The sequence below is a fragment of the Caloenas nicobarica genome, chromosome 30 (assembly GCF_036013445.1).
Source record: "Caloenas nicobarica isolate bCalNic1 chromosome 30, bCalNic1.hap1, whole genome shotgun sequence".
In the NCBI taxonomy this organism is placed as follows: Eukaryota; Metazoa; Chordata; class Aves; order Columbiformes; family Columbidae; genus Caloenas; species Caloenas nicobarica.
The window spans coordinates 2,929,572-2,945,843 of record NC_088274.1 but is presented as its reverse complement, the minus strand read 5'-3'; the positions used below and the strand labels follow the sequence as shown (position 1 = coordinate 2,945,843).

At 51.1% G+C, this 16,272-nt stretch overlaps 2 protein-coding genes across 2 annotated transcripts; one reads left to right on the top strand and one right to left on the bottom strand.

Moving 5' to 3' along the window:
- The first annotated feature begins 738 nt into the window (after positions 1 to 738).
- Positions 739 to 1,668, top strand: LOC135999902 (olfactory receptor 14J1-like). Its single transcript, XM_065653477.1, has one exon. It carries the CDS (start codon positions 739 to 741, stop codon positions 1,666 to 1,668), a length of 930 nt encoding a protein of 309 aa, XP_065509549.1.
- Positions 1,669 to 10,261: 8,593 nt separating this feature from the next.
- On the bottom strand, positions 10,262 to 13,407 carry LOC135999874 (olfactory receptor 14C36-like; the record flags this gene model as incomplete). Its single annotated transcript, XM_065653446.1, has 2 exons — positions 10,262 to 10,357; positions 12,838 to 13,407. Coding segments are annotated over 2 exons (666 nt in total), but the record flags the coding sequence as incomplete, so codon positions are not given.
- Positions 13,408 to 16,272: the final 2,865 nt, after the last annotated feature.

Below are 16,272 nucleotides of genomic sequence, written 5' to 3'. Positions count from 1 at the left end.
TCAGCTTTAGTCTGACCTGTCCTTTTTTCCAACTTGCAAACCTCTGCTCTCAGCAGTGCCTGGGGGCTTTTCATGGAAACACGGCAGTGTGATCAGCCTCCATCTCAGCAAGGTGCCAGCCCAGGGCAGCTGGAGCAAGACAGAGGGACAGATCAGCTGCCCTCACTCTGCACTGACCCACAGGCATTCTCCTGCCTTGCAGGACTCGCTCTGTTCTCCCTGAGTGCAGCAGAAATTCTGAAGGTTTCTGACACCCAATAACACTCTCCAGGGGAGTTGCAGGATTGGACTAGATGATCTTTCGAGATCCCTTCCAATCCCAAACATTCTGTGATTCTGTGAAGCTTTAAAAAAACCAAACATTTCAAATTTCATTTTACCGTCCTGTTTCATTCTTGGTGATAGTGCGGATGCTGACAGGCCCTTCTTCACCAGCAGCAGTTTCAGGTGTCAACTTTGAACCCCAGGACTGGCCCCTGTCCCCATTGCCATGACCCCTGCTGCAGAGCAGGGCTGACTCCTGGGCAGCCAGCGGGCACAGGCCCTGCTCCTCACGGCACCTCCAGCCAGCACCACCCAGGGCTCAGCCACGGAGCTGAAGGAAGGTCTGGAAAAGGACAAGGGGTGTGGAGCAGGGGAGGGTGTGTGAGAAATGGCTTTGATTTTGCTCAGAGAAGTCTCCCCTAACATTTTGCTGTCATTCCCTCCTCTGACAGTGTCCATGCCCAAAGCCAGCCAATGTCCAACAGCAGCTCCATCACCCAGTTCCTCCTCCTGGCGTTCACAGACACACGGGAGCTGCAGCTCTTGCACTTCTGGCTCTTCCTGGGCATCTACCTGGCTGCCCTCCTGGGCAACGGCCTCATCATCACCACCATAGCCTGTGACCAGCACCTGCACACCCCCATGTACTTCTTCCTGCTCAACCTCGCCCTCCTCGACCTGGGCTCCATCTCCACCGCTGTTCCCAAATCCATGGCCAATTCCCTCTGGGACACCAGGGCCATTTCATATACAGGTTGTGCTGCCCAGCTCTTTTTTTTTCTTTTCTGTGCTACAGCAGAATATTCTCTTCTCACCATCATGTCCTATGACCGCTACATTGCCATCTGCAAACCCCTGCACTACGGGACCCTCCTGGGCAGCAGAGCTTGTGTCCACATGGCAGCAGCTGCCTGGGCCACTGGGTTTCTCAATTCTTTGCTGCACACGGCCAATACATTTTCACTGCCGCTCTGCAAGGGCAATGTCCTGGACCAGTTCTTCTGTGAAATCCCCCAGATCCTCAAGCTTTCCTGCTCTCACTCCAGCCTCTGGGAAGTTGGGCTTATTGTCTTCAGTGCCTGTTTAATTTCTGTCTGTTTCATTTTCATTGTGCTGTCCTATGTGCAAATCTTCAGGGCCGTGCTGAGGATCCCCTCTGAGCAGGGACGGCACAAAGCCTTTTCCACATGCCTCCCTCACCTGGCCGTGGTCTCTCTGCTTGTCAGCACTGTCATATTTGCCCACCTGAAGCCCCCATCCATCTCTTCCCCGTCCCTGGATCTGGTGGTGTCTGTTCTGTACTCTTTGGTGCCTCCAGCACTGAACCCCCTCATCTACAGCATGAGGAACCAGGAGCTCAAGGATTCCCTGTGGAAACTAATGGTGGGATGCTTTTCAAAATAATAAACTACCCGTCATCTTCTCTTCAACAGATAACAATTTTAATGTAACTCATTAGAGGCTCAGACTTGTGTGTGTGTGTGTTGGTGGTGTTTATTTCTTAATCAGTCATGATATTTTTGTCATCCCCGTTCTAATTCACTGTCTGCTTTTCCTTTTCAACCCACTGGCTGTGTAGATATGCAGCCATGCTCTCTGTGTATTTAAACGAAATAAAGGGCTCTGCATGTATTTATTTCACTGAGATTCTCCCTCCAAGGCCTATTTTGAGCTGCAGGGACATTTCCTGTGCATGGGTGGAGGGGAAAAGAGTCCAGCATGGCAGCACTGCCAGGGAGCACCAGCGCTTGGCCTTCCAGAGCTGTTCTCGTTCCACTCCCACACTCTCCTTCTCACCCCTTGTGTTGGTGCAAGGCCTGAGTGCTCTGGCAGCCTGGTCACCGTCCTGCTGTGTGTGAGTCCTGTGAGCGCAGGCAGGGACAGGCAATGGGCACTGCTGTGACAGAGCTGGCCTCAGAGGAGCCTTTCCAGATGGCAAGGTGATCTCCTCAGGGCAGGGCCTGAAGGTTTATCTCTTCCTACAAAGTTTCTCTCAAGAACATTCCCATTACAGTGACTGACAGATTGAAAAAGCGAAAAACTGTAGGCCTGCAGGTTTGGGGCATTCAGCAGTGTCCTCTCACAGCCAGGCCTCCTGCCAGAGACCTGCAGGACCAGCAGAGCAGGGTCTGGGCTGTGCCCCTGTGCACTGGACACCCCGTGGAAGCTGCCCCAGGGCAATTGTCATGGACTGGCCCTCACAGCCACCATTGCCAGCCCTGGGCTGTCACACCAGCTTGGAGAATTTGTTCCTGAATGAGCGGGTCAGCAGTCCATGTTTGCATTGTACAGAGGAGATGAGAGCATGCACATCATGTACGTGAGCAGAAATGCCATCAGCTATTCTTTGGGGTGCCTTGAAGGCCTCTGAGACAGACAGTCTCTCAAGGTCACCTCATGTTGGGAATAACAGCCCATGGGAAACCACCTGAATGCGGCACTGGGATGTGCTTCCTTGAACTGAGGTCCCCATGTCCATTCCTCATGACGTGGGACATCTCAGATGAGTGCAGAGCAGGGTGACACACCACAGGGCTGAGGTGTCTCCCGTCCCTTGGGAGTGGCAACAGGAGGCCAGAGAGACACTGTGACTCCTGCCTCTGTGTGTAAAAGGGACAGACTCTCTCTCTGAATATCCCTGGGTGCATAAGGAGTCCATGAGGCCAGCTGAGAGATGGGCACCTGACAGAACCCTGACATTTGTGCGTGTGACTCCAGGAACAAACCCCACTGGCCCAGTGTGACTCATCTCAGCTGCCTTGGACAGGCAAATTGCAAGTGCTGCTTTCTGCTACGTCACCCTTGACCATGATGCGGGATTGTGCTCTCATGAGAACAGTAAAATCAGAAGTTCTGGGATCCTTGGAAGAGGCAAACCTCAAACCCATCTTCGTGAAGGGCAGTAACAAGAACTGGGAGAATTACAGGCTGGCCAGCCTACCTCTATCCCTGGGAAGGGGATGGGACACGTCCTCCTGCAGCCATTTCTAGGAATGTGAAGGACAAGGAAGGGATTGCTGAACCAAAATGTGCAAGGGAAAGAAAGGCATGTTGTGTACAGGGAGTTTGCAAGACGTCAGACATGGTCTCCTTCTGGCCAGAGTGGTGCTGACTGGGCTGAAGAAGTGGATGCTGAGTGGGAAGCTGGGTGAACCATGAAGCCCAAATATCATCAGTGGTACAAAGTCCTCTGTGCAGCCAGTTACTAGTGTCACCTGGGAAGGTACCTCTTCCAAAGTGCCCACAGACTCTACCCAGGAAGAGGCCTTGGAGAAGGGTTGTCATGTCCATCCCACCTGAGTACATGATGGGACAGCAGCAGGAACATGGTTGTGTCTATCAGAGAAGCTGAAACGCCAGCATCAGTCTTCGGATTTAGGAGCTCATGGTGAGGTTCCTTCTCTCTGGGCAGCTGAAAGACCACAAGAAGCCTAACAGGCAGGACTCCCTGCTTGAAGGGTAAGTTCTGGAATGATTGAGCTTTCCTTGGTAATGGGAAAGAGCAGGAGAGAGAAAAAAGGTCAGAAAGTGCAACTTGGAAGGTAGAGACTGGACAGCAGGAGGAAGAAATGTCCCTAGAAGGGCAGTGCCGTGGTGCAAGAGGTCACCCAGAAGGAGCTGGATCAGCCCATGGTTTGTGTTCCAAAGAACAGCCAGTGAGGGTGCAGACACATCAGGGAAGGAACAGAAATGCTGGGGCGAGAGCAGGTGGGGAAGGGAGATGGGTGTCTACAGCCTGCAGGGAAAGAGGGGCAGGGCTAGGACTGTGCAGAACAGCCTGTGGTGGAGATGGCAAAGGGCGCTGGCAAGGCTGGAAGGCACCAACACAACCCAGGTCTCTGTCCCCTTGGCCATGGCAGTTGTCTCTGCCACTGAGGCCTAGGAGAAGACATGTTGTCCCAATGGTGCTGGGGCCTCGTTGCCTCCTTGCAGCCGCATGGGGAAGCTGGAGGTTGTTGTACCAGTGTTGTCCTTCCCTCGGCCTTGCACACCCACATCCCACGGTCCCAGGAAGAGCCCTGAGCCGTGTGTGAGGGACAGTGTGGGTTAGCGAGAGCTGCTGCCTGGGCCTGAGGCCTGTATGCTAATCGAGTGTTGCAATAGACATGGAACACAACATGCCCGGATAAGGCCCAGGAACAAAGAACTTGTGGTTATCAGCAAACGCCTACGCCCAAGGACAAAGAACAACACGTGACCACAGGTGGCGACTGATAGTCGCGGGAACATCACCTAATCAACAAACTTTGTTTAAGTAGTCTTGCTAGTCTTGCACATGTGTTAGAGTGATTAGCCAATCAACTTAAGACACGCTTAACTTAGAACATATAAATGTATGTGTGTTAGCTCAAAAAATCGGACATCTTGCTTGCATCAAGCTGCGTCCCCGTCTCTCAATCGCGACAAATTGGTGACCCCGACGTGATCGCCTACGGTGAGACCGCCGAGGAACGAAGAACCGCCTATCTGGTGGCAGGTCGCGAGTCCCGCAGGACGTTGAATGAGCTGCTGAAAGGAAGCAGGATAAGCCGGCCGGCTACTTAATCCCTCCGTCTGGAACGAGAGGTGAGCTGCGGGAAACTAAAAAAATGGGGAATCAAGCGTCTTCCCCTGAGAGAGACGTTTATAAGGTTATGAAAGCGTTGGAAACTAAAAAAATGGGGAATCAAGCGTCTTCCCCTGAGAGAGACGTTTATGAGGTTATGAAAGCGTTGGAAACTAAAGAAATGGGGAATCAAGCGTCTTCCCCTGAGAGAGCCGTTTATGAGCTAATGAAAGCGTTGCTTAAAAAGCATGGGAAGAAGACCCTCTCAGGGCAGGATCTTAAGTTAATGCTCAAGTGGGTGCAGGTGAAAATCCCCACAGTAACTGCCTCTTCGATTTTTACACGTGAGCTTTGGGACGATGTGGGGGTTAAATTATGGGATGCGGCTACGGCGGGGGACGAAGAGTCGCAACGTATGCTCCCTAGATGGAGAACTGTTTTTGAGACTGTGAAAGCACAGGAGCAAATGCAACGGGGCTCCTGCGAGGAAGAATCAGCGCTTTCCCAGTTACCCTCTGCCTGTCCCGTAACCTCTCCCGATGCTGCTAATGGGGTGAAGCCTTCTGCGCCACCATTAGCTTGCGCCGCAGGGTATCCCCCTGAAGGTGATCCCTTTGATCCGGGGCCTATCGACCCCGAGAAGGAGCCTGACTTATTTCCCCCTGACCCTCATGATGTTTGGAGAGAAATTAAGTGCCAGGCGTTGAAGGAAGGAGAGCTGGAAGTAGCGAGAACTATAGTCGCCCCTGTAATATATCGGGGGCGGGGGGGGGCCCAATGGGAAGCACTCTCTTTCTCGGTTATCAAAGAGTTACGCCGTACTGTTACCGAGCACGGGCTATCCTCTCCCTATTTTGCGAGTCTTTTGTCTTCGGTATTTGACACATATGTTATGACCCCACACGATCTGAAGTCTCTTGCGCGGTTGTTATTGACTCCGACTCAGTATACGATGTGGGAATCTCAATGGAGAACAGGATTGCAAACAATTTTGCTGGGGTATGCGGGACATGCTAATGCTGCTTTAGCTGCGTTGACCATAGAACATCTTACAGGGACGGGACGGTTTTCGGACCCTGTCGCTCAAGCTAGGGATATCCCTCGAGAAGCTTTAGAAGCACTCCGAGAGGAAGCGAAAAGGGCTCTGCTGAAAGTTCCTGATTCAGACAGACCCCAGAAAGCATTTACTACTATAACCCAAGAACCTCGTGAACCGTATATGCAGTTTATAGATAGATTAAAACAAGCCCTAGAAAGGCAGATTGATAATACGGAAGCCCGAGAAATTCTACTCCTTAAGTTAGCCATAGAAAATGCTAACGCTGACTGCAAAAAACTCTTAAGGTCTCTCCCGAATCAGAATCCTACCCTAATCGAGATGGTGGAAGCCTGTAACAGGATCGGCACCATGGACCATAAATTTGAGGTTATGGCTGCTGTGTTCGCGGCCATGCGTGGGCAAGTTAACCCCACTCCACCGCCCCGAAACTGTTACGGCTGTGGGAAGCCAGGCCACCTTAAGAAAGATTGCCTCGCTACGAGTGCTTGGAGGCGTCCCCAAATACCCGGGATCTGCCCTAAATGCCAGAAGGGACGGCATTATGCTAATCAATGCAGGTCTAAGCATGATTCTCAGGGACGACCGATACAGGGAAACCGGTCGCAGAGCGCGGGGCCGCGGCGCGTGCAGACACAAGTTCCGCGGATGGCACCCCCGCGGGCGCAGGGGGGGGGGCAGCAGCGTTGCCGACCTCTGCCCAGCAACAGCAGGAAGTGCCGGCTTGGACCTGGCAACCTCCTATGCAGTAACGCTACTTGATTCCTCAGTCCATCTGTTGCCCACGGGTATTGTCGGTCCTTTACCACCCGCAACGCAGGCATTGTTGTTAGGAAGGTCGTCTACGACGCTATCAGGACTTTTTGTATTACCTGGGGTAATAGATGCTGACAGTTCTCAAGAGATTAAAATCATGGCTTGGACTCCGTTTCCTCCTTGTATTATACCAAAGGGAAGTTGGATTGCACAACTAGTTTTAATGCCCAAAGTTGATAATTCTCTGCCTAGTGACCAGTTAATGCCACAGAGGCAAGGAGCTTTTGGCTCCACAGGAGAACCGCAGATTTTATGGGTCCAATCTATCACGCAGAAACACCCCACATGTCGATGTACTCTTATTCGTGGGAATCAACGGGTTGTACTGTGCGGAATTATTGACACGGGTGCGGATGTTACTGTCATTTCTCAAGCCAAATGGCCACCCCAGTGGCCCCTAGCAGATGTCTCCCAAGCGTTAGCTGGGATAGGGGGATATGGAGCTAGTCGACAGAGCTTAGAACTAATTCAGATACAGGATGCAAGCGGCCAGACAGCATCTGTCAAACCGTTTGTTTTACCTGTCCCCATGGTTTTGTGGGGGCGTGACGTGTTATCCCAATGGGGTATGTCTCTTCAAACTACCCAGGCACATTTTTAGGTGGGGCCATTGAGGGGCGTGAGACCCTAAAATTAATCTGGAAAACTGAAACCCCTGTTTGGGTCGATCAGTGGTCCCTACCTATAGAAAAACTTCACGCCCTCCAAGAACTAGTTGCAGAACAACTATCGAAGGGACATATTGTGTCTTCTAACAGCCCCTGGAATTCGCCGGTTTTTGTTATCAAAAAACACACTGGCAAGTGGCGCCTGCTCCATGACCTCCGGAAAATTAATGATGCTATGGAAAGCATGGGAGCCCTACAACCAGGACTTCCATCACCTACTATGATTCCTCATGATTGGCATTTAACGGTCATTGACCTTAGAGATTGCTTTTTTAATATTCCCTTGCATCCAGATGATGCCCCTAAATTTGCCTTTTCTGTACCAAGCGTCAACATGCAAGCCCCATTACAAAGGTACCACTGGGTTGTGCTGCCACAAGGAATGAAAAACAGTCCCACAATATGTCAGTGGTATGTAGCTAAGATACTTAGTCCAATTAGAACCATGATGCGCCATGTCTTACTGTATCATTATATGGACGACATTCTAGTGGCAGCAGAACACCATGAAGTCATGGAGGAAGCCGTAGCCCTTGTCATGGTTGCCATTAAATCGGCAAACCTCTGTATTGCCCCAGAAAAAGTACAACGGACGCCACCATGGAAGTACTTAGGGTGGCGCATACGAGCTCAAACTGTGGTTCCTCAGCCTTTACAAATAGCCACGGAGGTAAAAAACTTACGTGATGTACAAAAACTGCTAGGAACAATCAATTGGGTTAGACCCTTGCTTGGCATTACTAATGCAGACCTAAGCCCATTATTTGAAATGCTCAAAGGAGGCTCAGATCTCTGTGCCCCACGGAATCTTAATCCTGAGGCTGTTAACGCCCTACAGAAAGTTGCCATAGCAATTACCAACAGACAAGCGCATCGATGGGCACCTGAGTTACCTTTTCAACTCATCATTTTGAATCCTTCACGGCAACCTCATGCACTGATCTTTCAGTGGGATAGCCAGAAACCGGACCCTTTGCTGATTATTGAATGGATTTTTTTACCCAACCAAGCCACAAAAACTATTTCGACACAGCATGAAATGTTTGCATCCCTTGTCGTCAAAGCTCGACAAAGACTGTTGACTTTAGCAGGAACAGACTTTACCCTTATCTGTCTACCAGTAACAGCTGTTTATTTGCAATGGCTATTACAACAATCGGACGCATTAGGGACAGCTCTAGTCAATTATACGGGCCAACTTACTTCGCATCCACCTTCTCATAAACTGTTACACGCTGATTTTCACCTTCTGCCGATGCCAAAAAGAAGCGATCAGCCTCTACAGGCCTTTACTGTTTTCACAGATGGATCGGGTAGAACTCACAAGTCCGTTATCCTTTGGTGGGACGATAAGTCTGGACATTGGGACTCTGATGTAGAAACTGTACAGGGCTCTCCTCAAATAGCAGAATTGTCAGCCGTGGTTCGCGCCTTCCGGAAATGGTCTATCCCTCTCAATGTAATTACTGATTCTGCTTATGTTGCAGGAATTGTTCAACGAGCAGAAGCCTCAGTGCTCCGTGATGTTTCTCATGCAGCCTTGTTTACCTTGCTACAGGAGCTTGTCTTTCTCTTAGATTCTCGCCATCATTCCTATTTTATTATGCATATTAGATCCCATACCTCTTTACCTGGGTTTATGGCCGAGGGAAACCGACAGGCTGATATGCTTACGCTACCCGTACAGGTATTACCCGATCGTGTGGCACAAGCTCGACTTAGCCATTCCTTTTTTCATCAAAATGCTGGAGGTTTAAAACGACAATTTAACCTCACCACGCAGCAGGCAAATAATATTGTTGCTGTGTGTCCTGATTGCCAAAGACATTCTTTTACATCCGTTGCCGGAGGAGTTAACCCAAGAGGGTTACAGAGTCTGCAGCTTTGGCAAACAGACGTTACGCATTTTCCTGAATTTGGTCGTTTGAAGTATATACATTCTTCTATCGACACCTTTTCGGGTGCATTGTTTGCCTCTTGTCATACAGGAGAAAGAGCGCGAGATGTTCAAAGGCACCTGACGTGAGCCTTTGCCACTTTAGGAATACCCTCACAGATTAAAACTGACAATGGCCCTGCCTATGTCTCTTCATCAATAAATTCCTTCTTAAATTCTTGGGGAATCTCACACACCACCGGCATTCCTCACTCCCCCACAGGCCAATCCCTAATAGAGCGCTCGCACCAATCCCTCAAGTGTTTGTTACAAAAACAAAAAGGGGGAGTAGTAGGGACTGCTACCCCAGAAGAGCGATTACAGAAAGCCTTATATGTCTTTAATTTTTTGAATTGTTCTCTGTTGGACAGTAATCCTCCCATAGTTCGACATTTTAGCACAAACACCCTCTTGGAACCCAGAATCAAGCCACCGGTACTAATTCGGGACCCTGAAACAGGTAAAGTAATGGGACCCTATCCCCTCGTTACATGGGGTAGAGGCTATGCTTGTGTCTCCACAGAAAGAGGCCCCCGTTGGATCCCAGCGAAAAATGTGAGGCCCTTTCGAGAGGCACTACAGCAGCAGACCTCTGATGACATCTTGAATCCAGATTCTATGCCCGGTGAAGAGGACACCGCCCTCGAATGAACTCTGTTTTAGAAGCTACGGAGATGGGCAAGGGAATAGTTGTGGTTGCCCTATGGGTATTTACATATGTCAGCATGGGATTTGAATTGCACCAAGTTGACCCCCGTACTAATGTATGGCTTACATGGGCAAATCGCACTGGGGTTACAGACTTTTGTCTGTCCCTGGCGCAAGTTGGCGATCCGTTTATGGAAATGTTAGTTAGAGAAGATGTTCTTGAGTTAGTTGGTCATCGACCTTGGGATAGCCAAAATGTTTAATTAAAACAGAAAGGGGGAGATGTGGGTTAGCGAGAGCTGTTGCCTGGGCCTGAGGCCTGTATGCTAGCTTGTTGCAAAATCGAGTGTTGCAATAGACAAGGAACGCAGCGTGCCCAGACAAGGCCCAGGAACAAGGAATTTGTGGTTATCAGCAAACGCCTACGCCCAAGGACAAAGAATAACCGGTGACCACAGGTGGCCGACTGATAGTCGCGGGAACATCTCCTAATCAACAAACTCTGTTTAAATAGTCTATTGTTTAAATAGTCTTGCTAGTCTTGCGCATGTGCTAGAATGATTAGCCAGTCACCTTAAGACACGCTTAACTTAGAACATATAAATGTATGTGTGTTAGCTCAATAAATCGGACATCTTGCTTGCATCAAGCTGCGTCCCCGTCTCTCAATCGCGACATCACCTCACCATGATCTTCTAAATCCCAGCACTGCTGCTGGCCTTTCAGCTTCTGTGATGGACACGACCATGTCCCTGCTGCTGTCCCTTCATGAACTCAGGTGGGATGGACATGACAGCCCGTCTCCAAGGCCTCTACCTGGGTAGGGCCTGTGGCTACTTAGGCTGAGGTTCTTTCCCAGCCATGTCCCTGCTGCTGGGCTGTCACCTCCAGAGACAGAAATGACCCCACAGTCCCCTTCACAGCCACGCGCTTCTGACTGGATTATGAGCGTCTGAGACCCAACTGACCTTCAAAATACCACACCCATCCATCCCCCTCCTTAGCCCCCAGGACCTGACCAAGACTGAAGCGTGTTCTACACAGTCCTGCACCTGCCCCTCTTTCCCTGCAGGCTGTAGACACCCATCTCGCTTCCTTGCCTTGCTTGAAGAGAGCCCTGTCTCACTCATCTTGTCTCACTGTCCTGCTCAAGGCCGGGTGAACCGGTGGAGGTTGTTCAAGGCCTCCACCCACCTTGGCATCACCCTCAAAAGAGCTAAAATCGCATTCTACAGGAGGACGTGTCCAATGCCCTTCCCAGGGACAGAGGCAGGCTGACTATCCTGCAATTCTCCCAATGCCTGTTCTTGCCTTTCTTGAACATGGCTTTGATGTCTGCCTTTTCCTAAGACCCCAGAACCTTTCTAATTACCCTGATTCTTATGAGAGCACAATCCAGAATCACGGGCAAGGGTGACGTAGCAGACAGCAGCACTTGCAATGAGCTTGTCCAAGGCAGCTGAGATCAGTCTCACTGGGCCTGTGTTGTTGGTTCCTGGAGTCACACACAGAAATGTCAGGGTTCTGTCAGGTGTCCGCATCTGAGCTGGCCTCATGGACTCCTTATGCACCCAGGGATGCTCACAGACAGAGTCTGTCCCTTTCACACACAGAGGCATGAGTCACAGTGTCTCTCTGGCCTCCTGTTGCCACTCCCAAGGGACGGGAGACACCTCAGCCCTGTGGTGTGTCACCCTGCTCTGCACTCATCTGAGATGTCCCACATCATGAGGAATGGACACGGGGACCTCAGTTAAAGGAAGCACATCCCAGGGCTGCATTCAGGTGATTTCCCATGGGGTGTTCCTCCCAATATGAAGTGACCTCAAGGCCTTCTTTGTGCCACAGGCCTTCATGGAACCCCAAGGAATAGTTGATGGTGTTTGTGCTCACTCGCGTTCATGTCACCTCACGTACATGATGTGCATGCTCACATCTCATCTGTACAATGCAAACATGGACTGCTAACCTACTCATTCCATGTCCCTCTGCGGGTGAGAGGCCAGGGCTGGCAATGGTGGCTGTGAGGGCCAGTCCATGACAATTGTCCTGGGGCAGCTTCCACAGGGTGTCCAGTGCACAGGGGCACAGCCCAGACCCTGCTCTGCTGGTCCTGCAGGTCTCTGGCAGGAGGCCTGGCTGTGAGAGGACACTACTGAGTACCCAGCCCTGCACACACACACTGTTCAGCTGTACTCTGGTGTTTAATCTGTGGGCCACTTTCTTGGACGTGTTCTTCAGAGAAATTCTGGGAAAAGACCTAAACCTTCAGGCAGTGTCCTCAGGAGGTCAGCTTTCTTCATGGAAGGCTGTTCTGAGGCCAGCTCTGTCACAGCAGTGCCCATTGCCTGTCCCTGCCTGCGCTCACAGGACTGACACACAGCAGGATGGTGACCAGGCTGCCAGAGCACTCAGGCCTTGCACCAACACAAGGGATGAGAAGGAGAGTGTGGGAGTGGAACGAGAACAGCTCTGGAAGGCCAAGCGCTGGTGCTCCCTGGCAGGGCTGCCAGGCTGGACTCTTTTCCCCTCCACCCATGCACGCGAACTGTCCCTGGAGCTCCAAACACAACTTGGTGAAAGGATCTCAGTAAAAAATAGAGGCTGTGAGGCCTTTTAATTTGTTTAAACACAGATACAGCAAAGCTGCTCATTTACGCAGCCCCTCAGTAAACAAAGAAGACAGTGAATTGGAACGGGGATAACAATATTATCAAGTGAAAAACCACAAGTGGCAACATAAAATACAGAAAATGGGCTGGGCTTGCAACAATTTACACTGTAACTGTTACGCAGAAGATGATGGGCAGTTTACTGCTTCAGAAAATAATCCAGTCATCAGCTTCCACACAGCACCCTTGAGCTCCTGGTTCCTCATGCTGTAGATGAGGGGGTTCACTGCTGGAGGCACCAAAGAGTACAGAACAGACACCACCAGATCCAGTGATGGGGAGGAGATGGAGGGGGGCTTCAGGTGGGCAAATATGACAGTGCTGACAAACAGGGAGACCACGGCCAGGTGAGGGAGGCACGTGGAAAAGGCTTTGTGGCGTCCCTGCTCAGAGGGGATCCTCAGCACGGCCCTGAAGATCTGCACATAGGACAGCACAATGAAAATGAAACACACAGAAATTAAACAGGCACTAAAGACAATAAGCCCAGCTTCCCTGAGGTAGGTGTCTGAGCAGGAGAGCTTGAGGATCCTGGGGATTTCACAGAAGAACTGGTCCAGGACATTGCCCTTGCACAGTGGCAGTGAAAATGTATTGGCCGTTTGCAACAGGGCATTGAGAAACCCAGTGGCCCAGGCAGCTGCTGCCATGTGGACACAAGCTCTGCTGCCCAGGAGGGTCCCGTAGTGCAGGGGTTTGCAGATGGCAACATGGCGGTCATAGGCCATGACCGTGAGAAGAAAATACTCTGTTGAAATGGAAAAGACAAACAAAAATAGCTGTGCAACACATCCTGTGTAGGAGATGGCCCTGGTGTCCCACAGAGAGTTGGCCATGGACTTGGGGACAGTGGTGGAGATGGAGCCCAGGTCGAGGAGGGCGAGGTTGAGCAGGAAGAAGTACATGGGGGTGTGGAGGTGCTGGTCACAGGCTACGGTGGTGATGATGAGGCCGTTGCCCAGGAGGGCAGCCAGGTAGATGCCCAGGAAGAGCCAGAAGTGCAAGAGCTGCAGCTCCCGTGTGCCTGTGAATGGCAGGAGGTGGAACTGGGTGATGGAGCTGCCATTGGACAGTTGCTTTTCCTAAGCGTGGGGCAGTGTGATGAGAAAAAAAAAAAGACAGTGAGAAGCCAGGGAAAAGTCCTCTGACAAAAATCAAACCAACTCCCATAGACCCTCCCCTGTTACACATAGACACCCTTTTCTTTTTCTAGGAGAACTTTCTTCAGCACTGTGGCTGGAGCCCTGCTTGGTGCTGGCCAAATGTGCAACCAAAAGCAGGGCCTCTGCCCATGGTCTCTCGTTAAGTCAGCCCAGCTCTGCTGAAGTGCAGTCAGGGAACGGTGGGGACTGTCCTGGTTCTGCTAACATAGAAGGGCTGCTCTGCTGCACACGGCCAATACATTTTCACTGCCACTATGCAAGGGCAATGCCCTGGACCAGTTCTTCTGTGAAATCCCCAGGATCCTCAAGCTCTCCTGCTCAGACACCTACCTCAGGGAAGCTGGGCTTATTGTCTTTAGTGCCTGTTTAATTTCTGTCTGTTTCATTTTCATTGTGCTGTCCTATGTGCAGATCTTCAGGGCCGTGCTGAGGATCCCCTCTGAGCAGGGACGGCACAAAGCCTTTTCCACGTGCCTCCCTCACCTGGCCATGGTCTCCCTGTTTGTCAGCACTGTCATATTTGCCCACCTGAAGCCCCCCTCCATCTCCTCCCCATCACTGGATCTGGTGGTGTCTGTTCTGTACTCTTTGGTGCCTCCAGCAGTGAACCCCCTCATCTACAGCATGAGGAACCAGGAGCTCAAGGGTGCTGTGTGGAAACTGATGACTGGATTATTTTCTGAAGCAGTAAACTGCCCATCATCTTCTGCATAACAGTTACAGTGTAAATTGTTGCAGGCCCAGCCCGTTTTCTGTATTTTATGTTGCCGCTTGTGTTTTTTCACTTGGTAATATTGTTATCCCCTTTCCAATTCACTGTCTTCTTTGTTTACTGAGGGGCTGTGTAAATGAGCAGCTTTGCTGTATCTGTGTTTAAACAAATTAAAAGGCCTCACAGCCTCTATTTTTTACTGAGATCCTTTCACCAAGTTGTGTTTGGAGCTGCAGGGACAGTTCCTGTGCATGGGTGGAGGGGAAAAGAGTCCAGCATGGCAGCCCTGCCAGGGAGCACCAGCGCTTGGCCTTCCAGAGCTGTTCTCGTTCCACTCCCACACTCTCCTTCTCATCCCTTGTGCTGGTGCAAGGCCTGAGTGCTCTGGCAGCCTGGTCACCGTCCTGCTGTGTGTCAGTCCTGTGAACGCAGGCAGGGACAGGCAATGGGCACTGCTGTGACCGAGCTGGCCTCAGAACACCCTTTCCACGAGAAAGGTGAAAGGCCTAGGTCTTCATTCAAACTTTTTCTCAAGGAAATTCTGAGAAAGTGGCCTGAAGATCAAAACACCAGGGCACAGCTGAACAGTCTGTGTGTGCAGGGCTGGGCACACAGCAGTGTCCTCTCACAGCCAGGCCTCCTGCCAGAGACCTGCAGGACCAGCAGAGCAGGGTCTGGGCTGTGCCCCTGTGCACTGGACCCCCAATGCAATCTGCCCCAATCATCATGGACCAATCCCTCACAACCTCCATCTCCAGCACTGGCCTCTCACCCCAGCTCAGAGAGGTTCTTTCTCCCTCCATGGAAAGACACTGAATGAGTAGGTCTGAAGTCCATGTTTGCATTGTACAAATGAGATGTGAGAATGGATGTCATGTACATGAGGCGAGATGAACCCAAGTAAGCACAAATGCTGTCCGATATTCCGGGGGTACCATTTTGCACCTGGGACACGGCAACCCTGGCTCTAAAGACAGACTGGGGGATGAGATGCTGGAGAGCAGCTCTGCGGAGAGGGATCTGGGGGTTCTGGTCAATGGCAAGTTGAACATGAGCCACCAGTGTCCCTGGAGCCAAGAGGGACCCGTGTCCTGGTGCATCCAGCACAGCACGGCCAGCCGGGCAGGGAGGGGATTGTCCCGCTCTGCTCTGCGCTGGGGCGGCCTCACCTGGAGCATTCACTGTGTGCAGGGCTGGGGACACAGGAGAAAAAGGAGATAAAGCTACTGGAGAGTGTCCAGAAGAGGCTACGAAGTCAGGGAAGGGTTTGGAGGGGACGGCATATGAGGAGCAGCTGAAGTCCCTGGGTTTGTTCAGCCTGGAGGAGACTGAGATCTCTTGGCAGTCTACGTCTTCCTCACAAGAGGAGCTGGAGGGGCAGGAACCGAACTCTTCTCCTTAGTGACCAGTGACAGAACCCGAGGGAATGTCAGGAGGATGTGCCAGGGGAGGGTCAGTTGGACATGAGGAAAAGGTTCTTCACCCAGAGGTGCTGGACACTGGAACAGGCTCCCCAGGGAGGTGTCACGGCCCCAACCTGACAGTGTTCAAGAAGAGACTGGACAACGTCCTCAGACACACAGTGTGAACTGTGGGGTGTCCTGGGCAGGGACAGGAGTTGGAACCGGTGATCCTTGTGTGTCTCTTCCAACTCAGGACATTCTATGATTCTATGATGCCTTCTCTTTGGTATTTTCTTTTTCATTATCATAGGTATAATTTTTATTACTGCATATTTTAATTTCAATTTTTTAAATGTCATTTTGAAATCTTTGGTCTATTCTTTTTAA

Excerpts from the sequence above, each read along its gene's own strand:
- LOC135999902 (XM_065653477.1), top strand. The coding sequence starts at position 739 with ATGTCCAACAGCAGCTCCATCACCCAGTTCCTCCTCCTGGCGTTCACA.